This window comes from Hyposmocoma kahamanoa, unplaced genomic scaffold (assembly GCF_003589595.1).
Source record: "Hyposmocoma kahamanoa isolate Upper Pololo Valley unplaced genomic scaffold, ASM358959v1 182, whole genome shotgun sequence".
Lineage (NCBI taxonomy): Eukaryota > Metazoa > Arthropoda > Insecta > Lepidoptera > Cosmopterigidae > Hyposmocoma > Hyposmocoma kahamanoa.
Window position 1 is genome coordinate 2,756,126 of NW_020653713.1, and position 20,657 is coordinate 2,776,782.

The 20,657-nt window shown below is 36.2% G+C and overlaps 2 protein-coding genes across 3 annotated transcripts in view; both read right to left on the reverse strand.

Annotated features, from left to right (window-relative positions):
* Positions 1–20,657, reverse strand: part of LOC113226189 (leucine-rich repeat-containing G-protein coupled receptor 5-like) — a 357,361-nt gene that overhangs the window by 132,589 nt on the left and 204,115 nt on the right. For both annotated transcript variants that reach the window (XM_026458727.1, XM_026458726.1), the window contains exon 4: positions 1,301–1,357. In XM_026458727.1, the coding sequence (XP_026314512.1) occupies positions 1,301–1,357 (57 nt within the window). The remainder of the gene's footprint in view (positions 1–1,300; positions 1,358–20,657) is intronic.
* Positions 13,159–14,398, reverse strand: LOC113226190. Its single transcript, XM_026458728.1, has one exon. It carries the CDS (start codon positions 14,334–14,336, stop codon positions 13,335–13,337), a length of 1,002 nt encoding a protein of 333 aa, XP_026314513.1. The 5' UTR covers positions 14,337–14,398; the 3' UTR covers positions 13,159–13,334.

Here is a 20,657-nt window from a genome sequence, read left to right on the forward strand (position 1 = left end):
TTTCAACGAGTTCTTCTTCTGTGAAAAATCTATGAAATTATAACTCATATTACGTTCTACGTTTAGACATATATATCATTTAAAATTTTATTTAGTATAAATTATAATATTGTATAAACATTGCTAAATGTTAGTTTCTAAAACCTACTTGCTTATTTTTACAAATTCTCGTATAGAGTCGAGTATAACAGGAAAAATATTCAGTATTTTTTCCTTGACCCAACACTACCCATGACTATACCCAACGGTATAGGCCTCCCGTGATTTGTGCCATCCACCACGATTTTGCGCTAGTCTCACGTATAAATATTACAAATTAAGATTTTATAACCGCTCAAAATCCAGCTTATATTGCGAGATAATTTTCTGAAATACGAGACGTAACCAACAATATTAACAATTATTTAAATTTACGTCCCAAATAAATATAGACGTGTTTAATAAATCAAGTCTAAACAAATGGTTTATTTGCTTACGGAATGAGGGCTTAATTAATACGGCGTTATTTCAGGAAATGTACATAATATTGTATATAAGGCGATAATGGGCCGTATCACGTTTATGTGATCCGCACAAGTTCTGTAGAATAATTATGACGGTGGCAACACTAAAATTAAATTACGTATTTCGTTGTGCGACAAACGATCAGCTTTTTCACAATAACTACTAGAGTAATTTTCAGCTTAGTTTCGGCGGCAATTTTTATTATTGAAGTATTCGAGAATATTGTCGTGAAATTATTAAATAATATTGCTGGTTATTTATTCCATTCGAATATTAAAGAATGCTTCATGATAATATTTTCAATCGACTTCAAAAAAGAGGAGGGTATCAATTCGACTGTATTTTCTTTTTTTTTTTACGTATTTTACATTTGTGAACTGATTTTGATGATTTCTTTTGTTGGAAAGAGCTTACCTCAGTATTTGTGCTATTTAAATTTGAAGAAAATATTCCATATCTAAGGGTGGCAAGCCGGTAACCCATTTCAAGAAAACTTGGCAAATAGACGTACTTACACGAACGTTTGAAGTCGAGTTTTTTTCTATAAAAAGTTATATATAATAAAAATTGCCACCGACATATACGAAATTAAACCATTACACCGAAAATAACCACTATAGTGTTCAAAATAGAAATAGGAGAGGCTGTTTTTTTTCTATTATGTTATGACTTTGTAACGTCAAAGTTGGTAGCGAACGCGTAAAATATTTTTTAATCGTTTTTTTGCACAATTTCCCTTGCGATTTCGTAACTGCAAATTCATTGGACAAGTTTCAATTATGCTGTTGCTACTTACCGTCAATATTCTTCGATTATTGCTGCACGATTCTCGAAATTGGTGTGGTGTTGATACCTGTAAAAAAGATAGAAAATTTATATCATCTATTATGGGTATGAAAAAATATGTAGAACATAAAAGAACTTATATGAATGGAGGAAGCAAAGAAAAAACATTAACAGTGTGTATTATTTAACATCACAGGGGAAGAGAATTATGGTGACACATTGGGAGAACTGTACCTATGAACTTATAATGTAAGTTAAATGGAAAACATTGTCATGAAACCTGCATATTCAAAAGTTTGACAGCCCGCGTAAAAGCCCTTGTAAAGTCCCCAGCTCGTTGATTTACTCTTTTTTCTTTTTTATGTATTCAATCAAGATCAATCATTCAGTCACTTCTTTTTCTTTCTTTTAATTTTCACCCATTTATTTGAGTGGGCAAATGTTTCGCCATACAGCCTTTTCATAAAAATTCTATCCTAATTTTGTATTAATGGAAAAAGCGACAAACGCCAGTTATTTTAACTCTTTGAGTTTATCTCATATGTCACCAAGAGTAGATGTTATGTAATTGTATAAGCCTTTATGTTTTTCAGTAGGTTTTTTTGTTATAATATGAAGTGACTGGACGAACTGATGGTAAGCTACACGCTTTTGCATAACAGTTGCAGTGCCACAAAGAGCTTTAAATCGCAAAGATCTGAGGCGCACTGCCACTGCGCCCGTCACCCTGAGACATAAGTTGATAAGTCCCATGTGTCTGCAATTTCACCAGCACCCTTATCCTTCAAAACCGGAACATACTATGTGAATAGCAATTACGTGGCTCGACTCGGAAGAGACGCAGTTTCTATAAAGGAGAGGCAATCAAAGCTGCAGCATGCCTTACAAATGTTCTGTTTGTTGCCGATCTTTGTTTATGGTTTTTTGGAAAACTAAATACGCTAATTATTTTGTTTTGGATAATATATTTTAAATGCCTCTGTGGCGGAACGGTGACCATGCTGGACTGCCACGCAGAGGTCCCAGGTTCGATTCCCGGGCCGGTAGAAATATATGTATGGCCTCCATTTATTTCTCGTTAGTTTAGGTGTAATTACAAAAAATGGTTTCTATTTCTATTTGTACAATTTGTGCTTGTCTATGTGTGTGTCCATGGCACCCGCGACACAGGGTTACCTAGTGCGGGGCTATGTTGAGAGTGTGCGTTATTGTTATTACGATGTTGTAACACATTGAAATTTTAACTAAATTACCATTAAAGTTGCGTTAGGAAAATGCTTTACATCGAATCATAGGGCTTATAAGTGGCATTCCAGAACTTCCGCCGGGTGGGATACTTGGATGAAAGCTCATAGAATCGTCGTTCTTGGTCGTCGGCTGCCGCTTCCACTAGGTGGGACGGTGAGCTAACATCGAGGATGAGCCCGATTACGTCTCCTATGTCGATCATATAAGTACGTCAATAAAAGCCGTTACGTATTTGTAGCTTCAAGCGTCTCTCTTCACCCTGCCTCGCTTAGTATACCTATTACAATGTAAAAAAAAACTATGCACTGTAATTTACATTATATGTAACTTATGCCCTTTGTCTTAATTGTAATTTTGTTTCACATATAGGTGAAAATAAAGGTAGACGTTGGAGCATGTACACCTAAATAATGCATATTCACTGTCGCCTTGAAAATTCTAAATTATAAAATTTGTGAATTTTAAAAATTCTAAATTCTAAATAAGGTCTAAATTTTCCAGTAGTGGGGCGGATGATTTGTTGATAATGATGAGAGCGAACTTCTGTCTCTATTATTTTTAGTGCACACAAATAACAACTAGCTGTGATTTAAAATAACTACTTCCAAGTACTTGAAGCATATTTACTCCGTACTTTAGTAATAAATACTTAGTAAGCTTTACTCGGAAACTCTTTGATATCTTAATAACAATATCAATACAATACACGAGAACTTGTTAAGTAAGTTTGGTAATATAGCGAGAATAGTTTCTTCAACGCACAATAAAGATTTCTCTTCATTTACTATAGGTTAGTAAAGTATTATATTATTCAGGAAAAACAAATGAATGTAAAAAAGGGGGTAAGCAAAATAGCGCCGAGGATGAGTGTTCAGTGTTTTGAGAACTTGTTATTTACATTGTCGTGCATTTAGATTTGAAATCAATTCGTACTGTCAAATTGCACTGTCATATACGATATAAGAATCAAGAAATTACAAAGATGTTTTATATTATTTTGTACTATATCCCAACACAATGTAAACTATAAAAACATAACAATGCTTATTGAACTATTGTTAAACATTTTTTTTATAATTTTAAATTAGGGGACGAACAAGTCGTGCGCCTGATGGTGACCTATACGCCTGTCCATAACAGTTGTAGTGCCACACAGAGCTTAACATCGCAAAGATCTGACACTGCCACTGCGCGACACCCTGAGAGATAAGTTGACAAGTCCCATGTGCCTGTAATTTCACATTACTGTTTAGCGGCGGAAATAGGTAAGGTAGAAGTACTTGCCTGGACGAACTCTTTTACAAGGAGCTTTTCTGCAACTAAGACTGCTTTTTACAAAGATTTTAGATTATTAATACAAAGGTCGTGCACAAAGAAAAATTCATTCCATCCGGCTGGACTCGAACCAGTGACTTCACCATAATGTGGCTAACGCTCTCGCACCTGAGCTTCGGAACAAACAAGCAGATCTCGCTTGATCTCTTCGTTTTTGGTTTTAACGACATTTTTGCCGTAGCCATCTGTGAGAAATCTATGAAAGTATTAAATGAAAGTATCCCTTTACAGCTACCTTTACAGCTACCAGGGCCGTACAAGAGATGTCGATTTAATAATTTATAAAAATGAAAAGTTTTAAATACGGAAAAAAGTTGTTTCAATTCCACAGTGTATCAAAAACCTATAAACTATAATATAATATGTAGTATATTTTATAAAGAAATCATTCATTGATTCTTTTGTTTATATACAATTTGGAAGACTTACAGCAATTAGAAAGAAATATTTATGATAGTATACTGTAACTGTAGTATAATAAAAAAAAACATAGTGATACCAAATCTTTACGACACGCGCTATTAATTTATGTGAAAAGGCTCGAGACTCGTGCAATGAAATAAAACTTTGAAATATTAATTGTAGAGCGCAATTAATACCCTTATTAACAAAGAAAAAATAATTTCAGCTGCTCTGAAAACGTGTTAAAAATATAATTTTATTTATAAACTTGGTTTATGTTTTGTTCACACGAAACTTTCGCCGTCATTTACAACACAATAATGTTTATATTTTTAACAATGTTAGTTGGAAAATAACGCTAGTTATAAGATCGTCTTTTTTATCATGTTTTATGATAGGTGGGAGAACGAAAAGGGAGGAAATTTGTAGAATTCAAATATATCGAAATTAAGGCACGTGTTACGTTGTTATCTAAATCAATTTGTATTCCCCAGTCGAACAAATTTATTGTGAGCGGCGTGCGTTTGACAGTCGAAGGCGCGTTTACGAAGCTCGTTGCGGCCGCGTGCCCTTTACAAACTCACTTCACGCATGATTTGCGCTTGTCCGTGCTCACTGTTCACGGGTGAGCTGAGTTTTGTAGCTTAATTTACGCCAATTTTATATTTAGCTAAACATTGCCTTTGAAGTAGTTTTATTTATATTACATTTTGTGTTTTAAAAGTATCTTGATAGATGGTAAGTACGCGCGCTATGTTAAATGTTTTCTTGTAACATAAGCTTAGGCAAGAGACTTGAAATAAAACTAATCAACGGCTGTAACCTCATAGCTGGGTTCGGGAATGTATCCGAGCGGGCCGACGTAAGAGCCGACGCAATTTGCAGTAAATAAGGATATCGGTTTAGCGTCATTATCCCAGCGCGGCCCGCGATATAGCGGACCTCGTAAACGCCTCCAGTTAATGAGTTATGCCGCCGCTGCCGCTGTGTTGTGTTGTACTCTGTGGTTTTCTTAGAAGTGGATTTATTACACTCATAGCGCTAGCCTTTGCATTAACGGCCCCAGCAATTTTTGTAATTTGAATTTCCTTACATTGTAGAATCTCATTTTCCTGCATAGCAAAGTACTAGAGCACTAAAACCTGTCTTATCTTTTGAATAGCGTGCAGTGAACTGCAAGCATCTAATTAGAGTTTACATTTAGGGTATATTCCGCTAGAATATGTCAGCGTCTAAACATAAATTCAAATCATCCAGCGGTCTTTAAGTTTGAGTGCTGAAACAAGTACAGTTTCATTTTACGACGGTAGTTTACCGTGCCGGTATACGATACGGTTTATGTTTCTACCTCGAGCGCTGTTAAATAAGTATTACTTAATTCGCAAAGTAAGTTACGTAAATTACAATTTCACGTTTTTGCGTCCGTTACTTTTTGAGGTTGTTTAATTTTATGATGATATTATTGTTTGTAATTGAAATCTAGAATAATTTCGATCTCTGCTTCTTAGCGTCGTTATCGGGAGCATAACAGTTTTATTCGAATTCGTTAGGGTTACACAGCTTAACCTAGGAGTGGCTGAGGCGACTGGGCTAAATAGAACGCGTTTGACGTCCCCGGCAGACTTGACGGGACAAAGGACGTTCCGAGATGGATTCTAATTACGACAGACCGTTATGCAAATCGGGGGCCGGGGGGCTGGGGTCTCTGTCTCTAATAAACATGCGCGGCTCTTGCGGTCAGCGGCCAAATTGTTCACCCTCCCCATAAAACCGCTCGGAATTGTAGTGCGCTCTCTCAACAATTAGCTACTCTGTAATCAAGCCGCTTTTTAACCCGCTGGAACGGGTTTGTCGGACCTCTTTATTACGTTTGCTGTATGCTCAATTGATAGTCAATGGGCTTGAAATTAATAGAATGGTGCTTTGTGTTTGCAGCTGTTATTCGTCGAGTTCTGATTTAAGTTGCAAGGATTTTATATTGTCAAGTTCATATAATAATATACAACATTTATCTCACGATATGCGAACCAATTTAGCTGGCAGATGCGTTCGGGCAAATTGTACAATGTTCTGCAGAATCGCCAGGTCTTGCCGTGTCTGAGCTCGTTCAGAAAACTAGGCTAAGAGCACCTCTTAGCCTTCATTCAGCGGGCAATTTTTAAGACTGTCCGCGAACCCTAAGACATACGACCGATTCTAGTTTACCAATGTACCTGCGAAAATATAGCTCCATTCTTTGTGCTTTTGTTTTTCGTCGGGAAATTGTAAATGACAATTTTCGTTACGAATGAAAATGCTCCTACATTGTCGAGAAATATTCACTTTTCACATGGACTGCAATATTTCCGTTGGTAGTGGAACAATCGACGCCTTTTGCTCTTGTATCAAGGATGTGAATAGTAAAAAGCGTGGTCCAACTAGAGGCTGAATACTGAGTTCGTTGTTTCGGAATCGTGCATTTTCAATGCGCGTTTGCGAGGGAAGTCGTTAGGTGCGGTGTCGCGATCGCCCGCAAAAAGTATAAAATGCCGCATCAGCCTTTGTAAATGCACCTGTAGTTTCTTTTCTGCATCGAACGATGTGAAAATTTAAAGACTACTTCAAATAAATATTCAACGTGAGGGAATGTTTTGCGGCAAATGTATTCCAACATAAAATACTTTAAAATCACGTACAAACTGCATTTATTTACTGAATTGGCAAAGTATTTAAAAAAAGTTTTTGAGACTTTTTAAGCAAAATATAGTCTCGAGTACAGGCTTCGATTTTTTTTAACAGAACGGTTATTCCGTTTCTTGATTTTATTTAGATATATGTACGTTAGGACCTCGCTGATCAGGTGGTTTGCAATGTGGGCGTTACTTGAGGAGGTCCTAGTTTTGATTACCGAATGTGTTATATCCCGGAGAGAATTCCGTACCAGTACACGTTAAAAGTTTGAGATCTGGTAATTGGTGTGACTGTTTGGCTCATTATATTTTATTTGGTAGCACTTAAAGCTTAAATTACTTTGAAATTACATTTTAGCACACGAAAATTATATTTTAGTCAATGAAACGTAGCGGAAAGGCGGCAACAAATATTTTGTGTAATATTGTTTATTTGGCGCGCACAGGTGCGAGTTTCATACAGGTAATGAAGCGAACAATTTCATAAATAATGCACAATGAGAACAAAGTATATTATCGAGTAATATTGCGGCAATCCGATGGCAAATTATGGCTGATTAATTGTTATTTGAATAAATTAAATGTCACTTACGTCGAGTTCATATTTACTTTTAATATACATAATTCATTATAGCGAATTGAAAAACTCACTGTGCATGAACGAAGCCACCTTTCCTGCACATCTTGGAACACCCTGGGCAAACAATGGGCGAGTACCTTACGCCGATTGCACGCATTATAGTGTATGCCGTCGATAAGATAAGAATAAGAAGAACAACATTGAATATAATCTCCGTATTAGCAAAAAAACGACATCAATACCAATTTCAGTGCATGTAATAAAATCTTTCGCGTTCGTCTAAGGCAGTCAATATAAATACGTATTATGTTATATTATCTAATTCTTAGGTTTCCGCGATTGTTCCACATAGGAAATGAAACTATTTTTCCGGATTTAAATCGCGTATATTTGTTTTTTCAAAGAAACCGACGTTTCGGGCCCTTTACAGGTCCCATGGTCACGGTTGACTGAGGTGGTACAATCATTAACTAGTTATGTCTATTATTAATGAAAACCACCCTATTTTTTCACTATAGTTACAAAGGTTATCAATTAAATATCTTATTTTTAATTTTACAAAGAAAAATAATTCGGATCCGAAAAAATCCGAATTGAGTCCGGAAAAATAGTTTCATTTCTTATGTGTAACAATCGCGAAAACCTAAGAACTGGATAACAACATTGAATATTATAACTACTTTAAAATGCCGTGACCATGGGACCTGTAAAGGGCCCGAAACGTAGGTTTGTTTGAAAAAACAAATTTATGCGATTTAAATCCGGAAAAATAGTTTCATTTCCTATGTGTAGCAATCACGGTAACCTAAGAACTCGTTACATTTATTTGTCAAGTTTTTTATTGAAATCGAAAGTGCGCGAAACCGGTTTCATCCCCTAGTTTGCCACCCTTGGAGGTGGAATATTTTCTTAAAATTTATATGAGACCAATACTAAGGTACTCTCTTTCCAAGAAAAAATAATCAACCGTGACCATGGGAACCGTAAAGGGCCCGAAACGTTGTTTTGTTTAAAAAAACAAATATACGTGATTTAAATCCGGAAAAATAGTTTCCTTTCCTAAAAAAAGAATCACCAAAATTGGTTCATAAATGAGTAATGGTTTAATATACACAGGTCAAATTAAAGACCTCTCCTTTTTTGAAGTCGGTTAGAAATAGTTTCATTTCACTTGTTATAACTACTTGTTTTAAGATCGTGGTGGTTCTTTAATGGGAAGGCTAAGGTTAAGCAATGTAAGCCTTTGATAAACCACCTTTTGTGAAATGTAGTTTTATATACAAAATACTATGTAGGTACCTATACATAACTTCGTTAAGGAAGAAGAAGTCCATAATATTAATCTTAGAACGAAATCCAAACTCATGGTACCACGATTATTATCGTTTAACTAGGTAAACGATTCTTTTATAGGGAACTGAATACGTTTTTACAATAAGATTCCGGAGCATATACTAAGATTATAATTTCCTTATGTTTCAAACTTAGGTATATTAAAAGTGAATTGAAAATTCGAATTACAAAGCTCAAGTCAGGACTTGAGCAGACTTGAGTATGATTTCAAGCACTGGAAATACGACCCTAATGGCAAGGACTTGAGTATGATTTTCAGTGCTCACTGCAATTCTCAAGTCCTGACTTGAGCATTGAGTATAGTTCTAGAATACGACCCTTAGTGTTAGATAAAGATGTATGGAAAGACGACATGGCTCCAGATTCAACACAAATTAGATTCAAAGTGTATTCCATAGCATTTTAGTGTATTTGTAAAGAGCAACCCCTAGAGTTTCTTGCTTGTTCTTCTCGGGGAAGTCAGCGCAGTGAATGAGCAGTAGCTTAAAAAATACGTTTTCAAGTGTAGATTTATTTTACGTATGGAATAAATAATTGTTTCACTTTAAATTTGTAAATCTATTATATCTTCGCAGAAGGTGTTATGGAGAAAAAGCGAGACTAATTAATAGTATCAATTCAATTTCCATACTAAATCTTCTCAGTGTCATAAACGAGCTCAACGTAAAGGGGAAAAAACCAATTTCGCCAAGTTCTTGCAAGTTTTTCAGCAAACACGGGGTGAGCGGTTGATTGCGAGTGAAGTGTCACTCACTCGAAGCCCATTACAGCCCTCGGTGAGAACAGACGCACTTTCTTTTGTTTTACTGGCTTTAATCATAATATTGTAGACGAGCACCTCGACTCGTTTCATCTTGTTCAGCAATAATTTGGCTAATGACAGTCATGTACCCTATTTATATGAAAATAGAATTAAAAATGCTACGCTAAACTACAGGATACGTGGATAAATAATGTTATTTTTTAATAATTATAAAATAAATCGTGCTCGCCTCAAAAGCCGTAAACATAGATGGGCAAGCACCCGGGTTTAAACCGGGTTAAAACTCAATAATGTTCAAAATCGAGTGCAAGAAGTATTTGCAAATAAATATTTGTTGTAAATTGGTGTTTGTTAAATATAATTGGTGTTAAATGTAATGATAATAGCATTATTACAAAATGTTTATTGCTCTCTGAGCCAGACGATTCGATATGACTTTCTATTCAATCGATTTGCATGAAAATCACATTGAAATAAATCGATACAAAAAATCGTTACATCGTATGCACTTGAATCGATTTTCATAAAAATCGGATCGTAATAGGCATGCTTAGTAGTTAGAATTCACAGGATTGCAAGGTAGCTATTGTTGTGTAGAGTTAACTTGTTTCGTCAAAAAAGATTATTTACATCGAAATTTGTAATAAATACGGAATTTGGTATAAATTCCGTATTCGCCGTTTCCGCTCACAATTTTGGGCAGAAATGGGTCTGGGCAAAACCCCTGTTAAAACCTGGGCGGGTTGATTGCGTTTCAACCCACTCTGGCCGTAACAGTTTCCAGTGCACCACAAAGGATACGTACGTGTGACCATCGGACTGTCACTAGGTGTGCACTGTGGAAATAGAAAAATCTCTGGTTTTATCATCCCTCGAACGCAACTATCAACAGGTTACGGTCTGCAGTAGCCCGTGTCGTTGAATTTTTTTCATATTATGTAGGCAGCAAACAAGCATACGGCCCGCCTGATGGAAAGCGGTCACCGTCGCCTATGAACGCCTGCAACACCAGCGGCGTAACGAGCGCGTTGCCAATCCTTTAGGACCCTTCTCAAACCCCTTTTGAAGGACGCCACGCTGTATTCCTGCGGGAAAATCTCTTGAAATCGACTATGTACCCAGGTAGATCGCTACAGAGACAAGGTGGGGGTTCAGAAATTCATCACAATCCGTTTAACACTTGCTGTTGTACCCCTTGTGCCTTAATACCTGTACAAGGGAAGATCTCTACGCGGCCACGGGTAATGCAGTCAATGTGGCCACAAACTATTCAAAGTCAATAGAGTCCTAGTTTAAAAGAAGCGCCGACACGATAAGAAGAGAGGAAAATAATGGTTGTTTGTTTTCACAAACCTTCGAGTACACCTGCATGCTACCGTCTGGATTCTTTGACAAAATAAGCGACTAACGGGCTTATTCGAGTAATCGATACCTAACAGAACTTGTCCCGCCACAATCCCGTGCGAAATAAACAAAAGTGATGGTTGCCGAAACAAATGATTCCACTGATAAATCGTCGGACGTTAGAGAAATAACTTTGTTCATTCCCTTCTTTTGTCCGATTGATTGCACATAATTCCGACTTCCTACAGAAATACGATAGAAAATTGCCTTCGATCCGAAATAGCTATTCCATTGCTTTTGGAAATGCTGTTAATTCATCTTTCGTATAGTTGTTAACAATGTGTCACTATCAAGTGGTTATGCTTTATGGTGGAATATTAATACTGAAATAAATCCCATAGTTTAAACAATTAAAACATTCAGGCGTTACTTTCTGGAACAAAAATGGACGTAAAGTAATTCTGTGAACTCAAACCCGAGTTTGAGGACTTGGGTTCGCGTAATAGCAAATACATTTCCTTCCATTTTTGTCATCGTTCTTTTTTCGACTATTAATCTTGGTTTCTAAAACAACAAATAGTTGTGTATCAAATGAACATAAGCCTCCCATTGAGCATGCCAAGTCTCCCGGTCTTGTGCCACCTGCAGCCGTCCGTTCATCTTGCCGCCGGGCGTGGTCGCTACACATACATTATTTTATGGCATTATTTATTCATTTGCATTAGATAGCAATCTTAAGACTGGACCAATGTGGCAGACTGTAGCAGAAGAAGAAACTAATTGAGTATCAAGTGGAATCAATGGAATCAGGTCACACGACTTTTAAACTGCTATAGAGGTTATAATTATTCATATATATATATATATATGCCGTCGACATTATGTTACAATTCCATGGGCGCTGCTTCTTTTGTTCATGTGCTGTTTCCTACATATACAATGCCGTAGAACACTAATTGGTTAAAGCTAGCGCTATTTTTGCCTACTCATGTGATTCAGCTGAAAATGACGCTTGGAATAGAATTATGATATCCAGTAAGACACGTTTGAAATTGATGTTATGGTCCTATACGACAAAAATACTTGAGAATATTTTGAGGTCGTTAAGTTTTATTCAACCACGATTACTTGTTTTTGTAACGATGAGCATATGACAGATTTGAAACTCGACATTATCATTTTTAGTAGCAGTAGATCTACTTTGAAATTGTTCGTCCAGGGAATTACTGTCATCTTACCTATTTATATCACCAAGCAATAATGTGAGCATTACTGCGTTCCGGTTTTGAAGGGTAAGGTTGCTCGTGAAATTACAGGTAGACATGGGGCTTGTCAACTTAATTATGTCTCAAGGTGATGGGTGCAGTGACAGTACCGCCCAGATCCTTGCGATCTAATGCTCCGAGCAATTACAGTGCCTATGGACAGGCGTGTCTCTTGCCACCTTGCCACCGAGCGCACGGCTATTTTAATATATTATTCTACGCTCGTTATTTATTAATTTGCATTTGATGGCAATCTTAAGACTGTACCAATGTGGCAGACTGTGGCGTAATATCAGCGACACTGCTAATAATCCGCCATTTTCCTAAACTAGAGACCTCTTTTTTCTTACACCACTACTGTCTGGTAGTAAATTTTATGTAACGCCTTTTATGTTATTTACTTAATATGACAAAATACAATAATGTCAGTACAGAGTACTAAAAAAACCGACCTCAAAAGTAAGTGGAATTAGTTCGCAACTATACAGGACTTGACGTTAGAGATAAAAAAAATCGGTTCTCACTACTCAAAGTATATTGAGAGAAAAACGCCTTGAATTGGAGAAATAGCAAAATCAACCATTAAAGTAATTGCTCCTAAATTAAAGTTAGGCGCTATTTATAAAAATGAATCTTCATGCGTGAACAGCCACCCTTCGAGGTGGATGCTTTTCTTCAAAATGAAACGGGACCACTATGGAAGTACCCCCTTTCCAACAAAAAAAGAATCATGAAAATCGGTTCACAATACCGGAGTTATCGCGTAACATACATACAAAAAAAAAACAGACGAATTGAGAACCTCCTCCTTTTTGAAGTCGCTTAAAAATAAGTTGCATAATGAAAGTCAAAGTTTACTGTTTATCTATAACGTGGAAATAAACGATATAACAAAAGAAATCAATCGGGTCACAGCTCCTTTCCTATTAGTTGAGTAGCTAAGGGTAAGTCGAGTCAATACTTTTCAATTAGATTCGTGTCACTAAAATGCAATGTGTACCAAGAATCCTAAAATATAATATTGATCACAAAACACCATACAATTAAAAAGCTAATAAAAACTTACTAACAACGTAACAGAGCAGCTATTTGAATAAATATGACTTGCTATACACAAAAGGGCAATATTTCTTGGCAATCACACCTAACAGTGAATTGTTTGGAAATCGTCGTTCGAACACCTTATCAACGACGCGGTAGGCGAACGCTGGTGGGATCTTCGTCGCTTTGTCAGTATATTCCACGTTAACAATCTCTTTATCCAGCAATACAATGTCTTGACAATCACCGTCTCCTAAACATAAGTTATACTGATCTGTTAAAAATGATGACAAAGAATAATTTTGATATTTATCTTCTAACAACATCATGCCGTCTTCAATAAGGATAACTTTATCGGTTTTAAAAGAAAGCATTGCCGAGCTTAAGCTCCTGCTTTTTTCTTGCACTAGCCAATGCTTAGGAATGTCAGGAATCTCTGTTACAATAACATTAGTGTCGACTACAATTCCCCCGTTACGGTACAACGTAGTAAGTTTTAATGCTTCTTCTAAACGTTTGTGCTTTTTAAGCAGTCTGCTGTTCAAAAAACCACCGACAGTCTTTATGAAGGGAGTTTCATTAAAGTAATTTGTCACCGAGATTCTTACAAATTTAACGGATTTCATGTATTCTAGGAAGATGTTCAGAAGTTTTTTTTGTAGGATGCTGAACTGCAGAGGTTTGCAAAAAAGCACGTACACTTTGTCGGATGGATACGCACGGCTCGCAGCTTCTATGGCACACAAGTGCGCGAGTTTAATGGTATACCTACACGAAGTCCAATGAAAGTACACGTCGGTTGATTTGAATTTGTCAATGTAATGTAGCCAATAATCATCTTCTATATCTTCTTCGTAGTAACAAGAAATATCGTCAGGGAAATATTGTTCCAATGCAAACTTGAAACCACCGCTGTCCATGTTTCCAGTGTGATATTTAATAACAAGACATGCCATTAAAAAGCCTATGAAAATGGCTGTGATCACTAAGCTTCGCTGCTTCAGGAGCCTTTTGTGGACACGCATTTCGTTGAACGAAATCGTCATTTACCGCTATTGTTAAATCAGAAATATAATGCTAGGTGGAAAGATCGCACGATTCAGTCACTGGTCAAAAATAATATTGTGTTCTTTACTTGTTTACTGAAGTATCACTTTCTGTAGGTTGCAACGTGCTCGATTATGATTAATATTATTCAAATTTCTGTGACAAAGGTTACAATTGTATACAGAAATAAAAAAATGAAAATAAATGTATTATTGCTATTCCTTTATGGCTGCCACTAGCCTTGTGCCAGTGTCAGTTTTTTATGATTAAACGTAACAATTCTGACAATGTCACTTTTTAATTCTTACTTTTTTTAAATAAATTTTGACCAATCTGTTTAAACTGGGTGTAAGGAGAAATGTTATAAAACAAGAGGATGGAAATAAAAACATGAAGTTGTTTTTTTCATTCTTCTTTAAAGAAAAGGCAAAGGTTTGGAACTTGTGTCTTACGGTGACGGGCGCAATGGCAGTGCCCCTCAGGTCTTTGAGACTTAAAGGCTCTGAGTGGCATTGCACCTGTTATGGACAGGCGTATAGCTCACCATCAGGTGCACGACTTGTTCGTCCCGTCACTAAATATTATTACAAAAAATACAGCAAGTATGGTATGCAGCAGGTATGGTCGCATCATCTAGTATATAACCAGAAATAGAGACGAAATAAGGGCCATGTATTCCTGGTAACTCATCAGTGATGCATTAATTATAAATATCAACTCTCGTTTGCGCTGTAATATATGTAGAAGCGCCAACAACTGACCTGTGTGTACGTCTCCGTGTAATCTAAAAATATTCTGTATTTATTGTTTAAAGATAAAATCTGTAACAATCGCGTGCTGTTTTATTCGGTGGTGTGGGAAAAACTGCAAAACATCTAATTACAAAACAAACGGAATCAAATTTCATCGGCAATTAAATACTAAATATGTAATTTTGCAATTTTCTTCCATTATAGCAAAGCTCAAGTTAACTTAGAAACAATACGACACCCATTGACGGTGCCCGTCAATTGTTTCGAATTCGGGCTGGCCATCGGACCGCAGTTGTAACAGTAATGTGATATGGCAGAATAGTTTTCAAACAAATTAAATGATATTTGGTCTCTACTTCTGGTTATATACTCGATGGGTCGCATTCATATTTTGATGCCCAGCTGGGTATATGTGTAAATAAACTTAACAAAAACATTATTAACTTCTAATCAAAGTTAGATCACTTTCTGGGAAAAAAGCCTTTTGGGCTTATTTGGTGGAATCTTCAAAAACTTAACACAAGCTTCAGGCTGGTAAATAGCATCAACCCTACTCAGCCATTGCTTATGAGTTAGACAGACATTCAGACGATCCATTTGCTTAACTGCGAGGATTTCGTGGGAAAACAACAGCCAGTAAACTTTAGATTTATGACGCAATGAAACCGAATTAATTTGGATACCCCTGGCATTCGTACTACCCTAGTACTTTGCTAGATCGATTGCTTTGACAGTAGACATTGTTAAATGCTCTAACTTTCGGCCTCAGCTGTTTCTTTGATTTTTTAGAATGATGAATGGTGAGAAATTTATCAATAATTGGTCACGATGATCCTTAACTTTTTAGATTTCTCACAGACGTCTCTACGGTAAAATATCCGGTAAAAATAAAAACAAACATCTGTAACAAACGCATTAAAAAATACTTAAGGTCTGCTGTCTTGATCTATAGCTCAGTTAATAGAGCGGTCGCAGTGGTTTGGCACATACATACATTTGGAGGTAAGAGTCCTGCCAGATCGAAGGAATTTTAGTTGGTGTTCGATCTTTGTATTAATAATTATAGCAACTAGTGGAGTAATGTCACAAAAATATTATTAGAATTAATATTACATTATTATAATTGTAACTAAGAAATACAAAAGTTTGTTGATACTATCCCGAATTCAGCGGCCATTTTGATTTTCATCCAATTTTCTTGAGTTCCAGATACAATAAGATTTCATTGCACAATTTCGAAACTATTCGTTGGTGCATTCAATTAGGTCATGCAGGTATAGTATGAGCAGACACGTTCTGTCAATAATGCTTAAGTTTCCAATGCAACAAGCATAAGAAGACCATTAATCATATATTCAGAGCTCCAGTGGAGTCCAACCAAACCGAAACTTAAGCAATTGAATCTGAAGTGCAGTTTAAAGTAACCGACGTAGATTAATCGCCGGACAATTTAATAAAATATAATCATTTCATAAGATATTCGTATCACGTGAAAAGTTAACACCATATCTTGAACGAGAACATCATATTACCTAATAATATTATCTTCTTAACTAAACAATAATTGATATTCATGGTACTAAAATATCATGATATTTAATAAACGTAATATTACAATTATTAATAAATAAGTGACATCTCTAGTCAGCCGCTGGTAGCTGTATAGATACCTGGCTGAGTGAAGAAAAACTTTCCTAGATTTGTCACAGATGACGCTACCATATATTCATAACATATATTTAGTATTGGATTCGGAAGATGTCATACAAATTCACCAACGATTTCTTAATGACAGTGGACTATTTCATGTTCTAAGACAAGGGTGGGCAAACATTTTTCATTAAGGGCCAGAAACGCAAAAAAATTCTCACGGGGGGCCAGAATTTAAAAGATAATTAATTTTATCGAGTTCTTAGGTTTTTAGAAATTAATTTTGTTATGAAATATTGTTAATTATATATTCCTGACGAAGCCTACGTTGCAGATTGACATAATTATGTGATTGATTTAGTTTTGAAATGAATTGAATTTTAACATTTAATGGAAGAAATAATATTTTTTTGTCAAGTTGAAGTACAAGCAAAAATAAAAGTACAAGCAAGAGTAGAAATTATTTATTATTGTGTTGGGTTGTTTCTGTGTATGATAACGTATGTAGGTTATTTTGTGTGCATTGCGTGAAGTATTTCTGAGGGCGTTACACTCCTATTTACAAGAGACGTTGCTTGGCGGGCCGGATTAAAACCCTTCGCGGGCCCGTGTTGGCCCGCGGGCCGTACATTGCCCAACACTATTCCAGGAGTTGCATTAAACTTATCTGTTTAAGACACATTAGCAGCTTTTAATCATATCCACGTCGTTTTTTCGAGTTCACAGTAAGCTTAATCTGGTTTTATGTCGTAATAAGTAAATGGAAAGGTTAAATAGGAAAGTAAAAAACACTTACACAGCAAATGTTTTAACACAGAATTACCTATAAATTCTTTTTTACATTATTGGCTGTCTTTTTTATTTTTTGGACAGATATTGTGGGATTTTTTAAATTTTACAAACTGAACACAATCATGTAAATAATTAAATAGTTTGCTCGTATATTATGGAGATTTCGAAGTCCATATTTTAGCAAAATGGATGCGTGAGAACGCCTATATTTCGTAACTTAGTATATTTGTGATTTACGTACCTTTAAAATTATCTGTTAAGCATGTGTAATTAGTGGTGTGAGCTTTCGTTCAACACGCATTAAGTGCCGTTACAAATGAGCGCATGAGCGAGCAATTTTGACTTTGCAAAAATATTGTATACGACCATTGTTTTTTTTTTTGCTTTTATATTCGAATGGGTGCTCCATAAAGTCATATAAATTATACAAACGGAACAAATTCAGCTAACGACACGTGAGAGATAAGACGTCCTATTGCCATTTTCTAGAGCCTCACATCCGTCATCCATTTATTTCTTGTTCACTGGATGGATTTTTCTATGAAACCGGTATTAAGGAATAAAAGAAACAAGCGAGAAGAGAGCATTAAAGGATCAGTGTGGAATCCGAGATATATTTCTCGGAAGGTCTCAGGATTTCTAAACCTACTATTAAGTTAAGAGACCATTAGGTTCGGGTGACGACAATTCTTGTCCGCGTAGGGATTCTGTTATAATTTCTTTTTGATACCGGATAAAATCCTTATTCGGGAAGTTAAATTACGTGTGGCAGAGGCGAGAAGGCGTATCGCGATTGGTATCGAGCGACGAATAAATCGCGCGCCGTCTCCGCGGCCATATTGGATTGCCGAGAAAGTATTCTCTTAAGTTTCATTAACCGATTGCCTGATACGGGACAGATTCGGGATAGAAATAAATCTCTATTGGGGACTCCATTTACTAGGAAAAGTAACTTTTAAGTTAAGGGTAAAAGTCTTCACACCAATCCCTTTTGAGTTTGTTACCTTCGCAAACTACGTGTCTTACTCGATTTATTTGTTATCGATTAATTTGAAGAATTTCAAATAATAAGTTTCAAAAAGGAACGTCATATTTTTGCTAATTAAAATAATAGGGGTTAAAGTATGAAATTGCCGATTTGTACTGAAAATCTAAATTGTTTATTTTTTAAATTTTTAACAAATTTATTTAATCAAAATAGTTGCCATTATTATCTATACATTGCTGCCATCTAATGGGAAGGTTATTAATGCCTTTGCGATAGAACTCCGACGATCTAGACTGCACAAACTGTGTGAAAGCATTTTGTACTGCCTCCTGGGAAGAAAACTTCTTGTCACGTAGATAATTGTCCAAATCACGAAAAAAATGGTAGTCCATTGGAGCAAGGTCTGGTGAATACGGAGGATGACGAATGGTTTCTAACTGCAGTTCCTGAAGGGTCAAAATGGTTTCTCGTGCTGTGTGAGGTCTCGCGTTGTCGTGGAGCAATAATGGTGAAGATCGATTCATGAGTCGGGGCTGTTTTACTGCTAGTTTTGTCAACATGGTTCGGAGTTCGGCACAATAGACATCTGCCGTTATTGCTTGACCAGATCGGAGAAAAATATAGTGAATAACACCATGCTGAGACCACCAAACAGTTACCATTACCTTTTTATTGGTAAGTTTTGCTTTAGGACACTGTTGTGGCATTTGACCTGGGGTCAGCCATTGCATTTTTCTTTTCCGGTTATCATAAAGAATCCACTTTTCATCACATGTTACAATTCGATCCAATATTCCTTCATTTCTGTACCGGTTCAACAAGGCAACACAAGTTTCAACACGCGTTTCTTTCTGCAGATCAGTCAAATCATGAGGCACCCATTTTTCGTATTTTTTTATTTTATTGATTTGACGCAAGTGAGTCAATATTGTGGGTAAGGTAACGTTAAACCATGCCGCTAATTCCTGGGTAGTTTGACTAGGATCGGCTTCCACTATCTCTCTTAATTCATCGTTATTCACCTGTGTGGGCGGTCTTCCTCGTGGCTCGTTCTTTAAGTCGAAATTTCCATCACGAAAGCGTTTAAACCAAAATCGAACGGTGCGTTCATTAGTAGACCCCTCTCCAAACGCAGCATTGATATTGCGGGCTGTTTCTGCCGCGTTAGTTCCGCGTCGGAACTCGTATTCAAAAATCACTCGAAGTTTCGCAGTATCCATCTTTCTTGTCTAAATTGAATAACAAAAACAATTGAAAGTCGATATTCAAATGTTTCAAATTAAAAAAAAAATCACAGAAACCATTTGAAAAAAGTTTCATTCGAAAACCTCAAACCATGAAGATTCTATGAAAATTCAAAGAACCTATTGCAGTAAAACGGCAATTTCATATTTTAACCCCTAATATCAAAATATGAAAATATGACGTTACTCAAACGCTCCACTGCATTCTGATTGGTTAATATTGGCCTAAAAGTCTTGCAACCGGGCCACAAACGTTAAAAAAATAGTGGTTAAAATTTAGGCGGTACGGTAATAATATAGGCGATACTTGGTCACTTCTATTCTATCTCTTTGGTTTTTTTTTGTTTTGTAGCGTTTTGGTTTTCGTTTGAATTATGGCCATGGATTGTTAACAAAATATTAATTGTGTTTCACTATTTTATTTACTCGTAGAATCTCAGTACAGAGTATTAAAACAACCTTCCTCAAAAGTTCGTGGAATTGCATCTACTTGCCAAGGTTTATTGAAATCGGTTACCGGAAAGTGCGCGCCACCGGATTCATCTCCTAGTTTGCCACCCTTAGAGGTGGGATATTTTCTTCAAATGGGACCACTGTTGAGGTACCATCTTTCCAACAAAAAAAGACTGTAATTCAAAATTCAAAATATTTTATTACTTCACTGATGATTCCTTTTAAGCTTGATAGGGCCTGTGTTAGGAAACATCGCTCTTCTTTACAATTAATAATTAAACATTGCTCTTACATTAACCTTAATAAACTAAGACTAAATTAACCTATGTGTTACTTTGTGTGAGTGCATGTCCGTGTATACATGCATGAAGTGTGTGTGAATGAGTGTTTGTGTATGTGTATGTGTGTGTGTGTGTGTGTGTGTGTGTGTGTGTGTGTGTG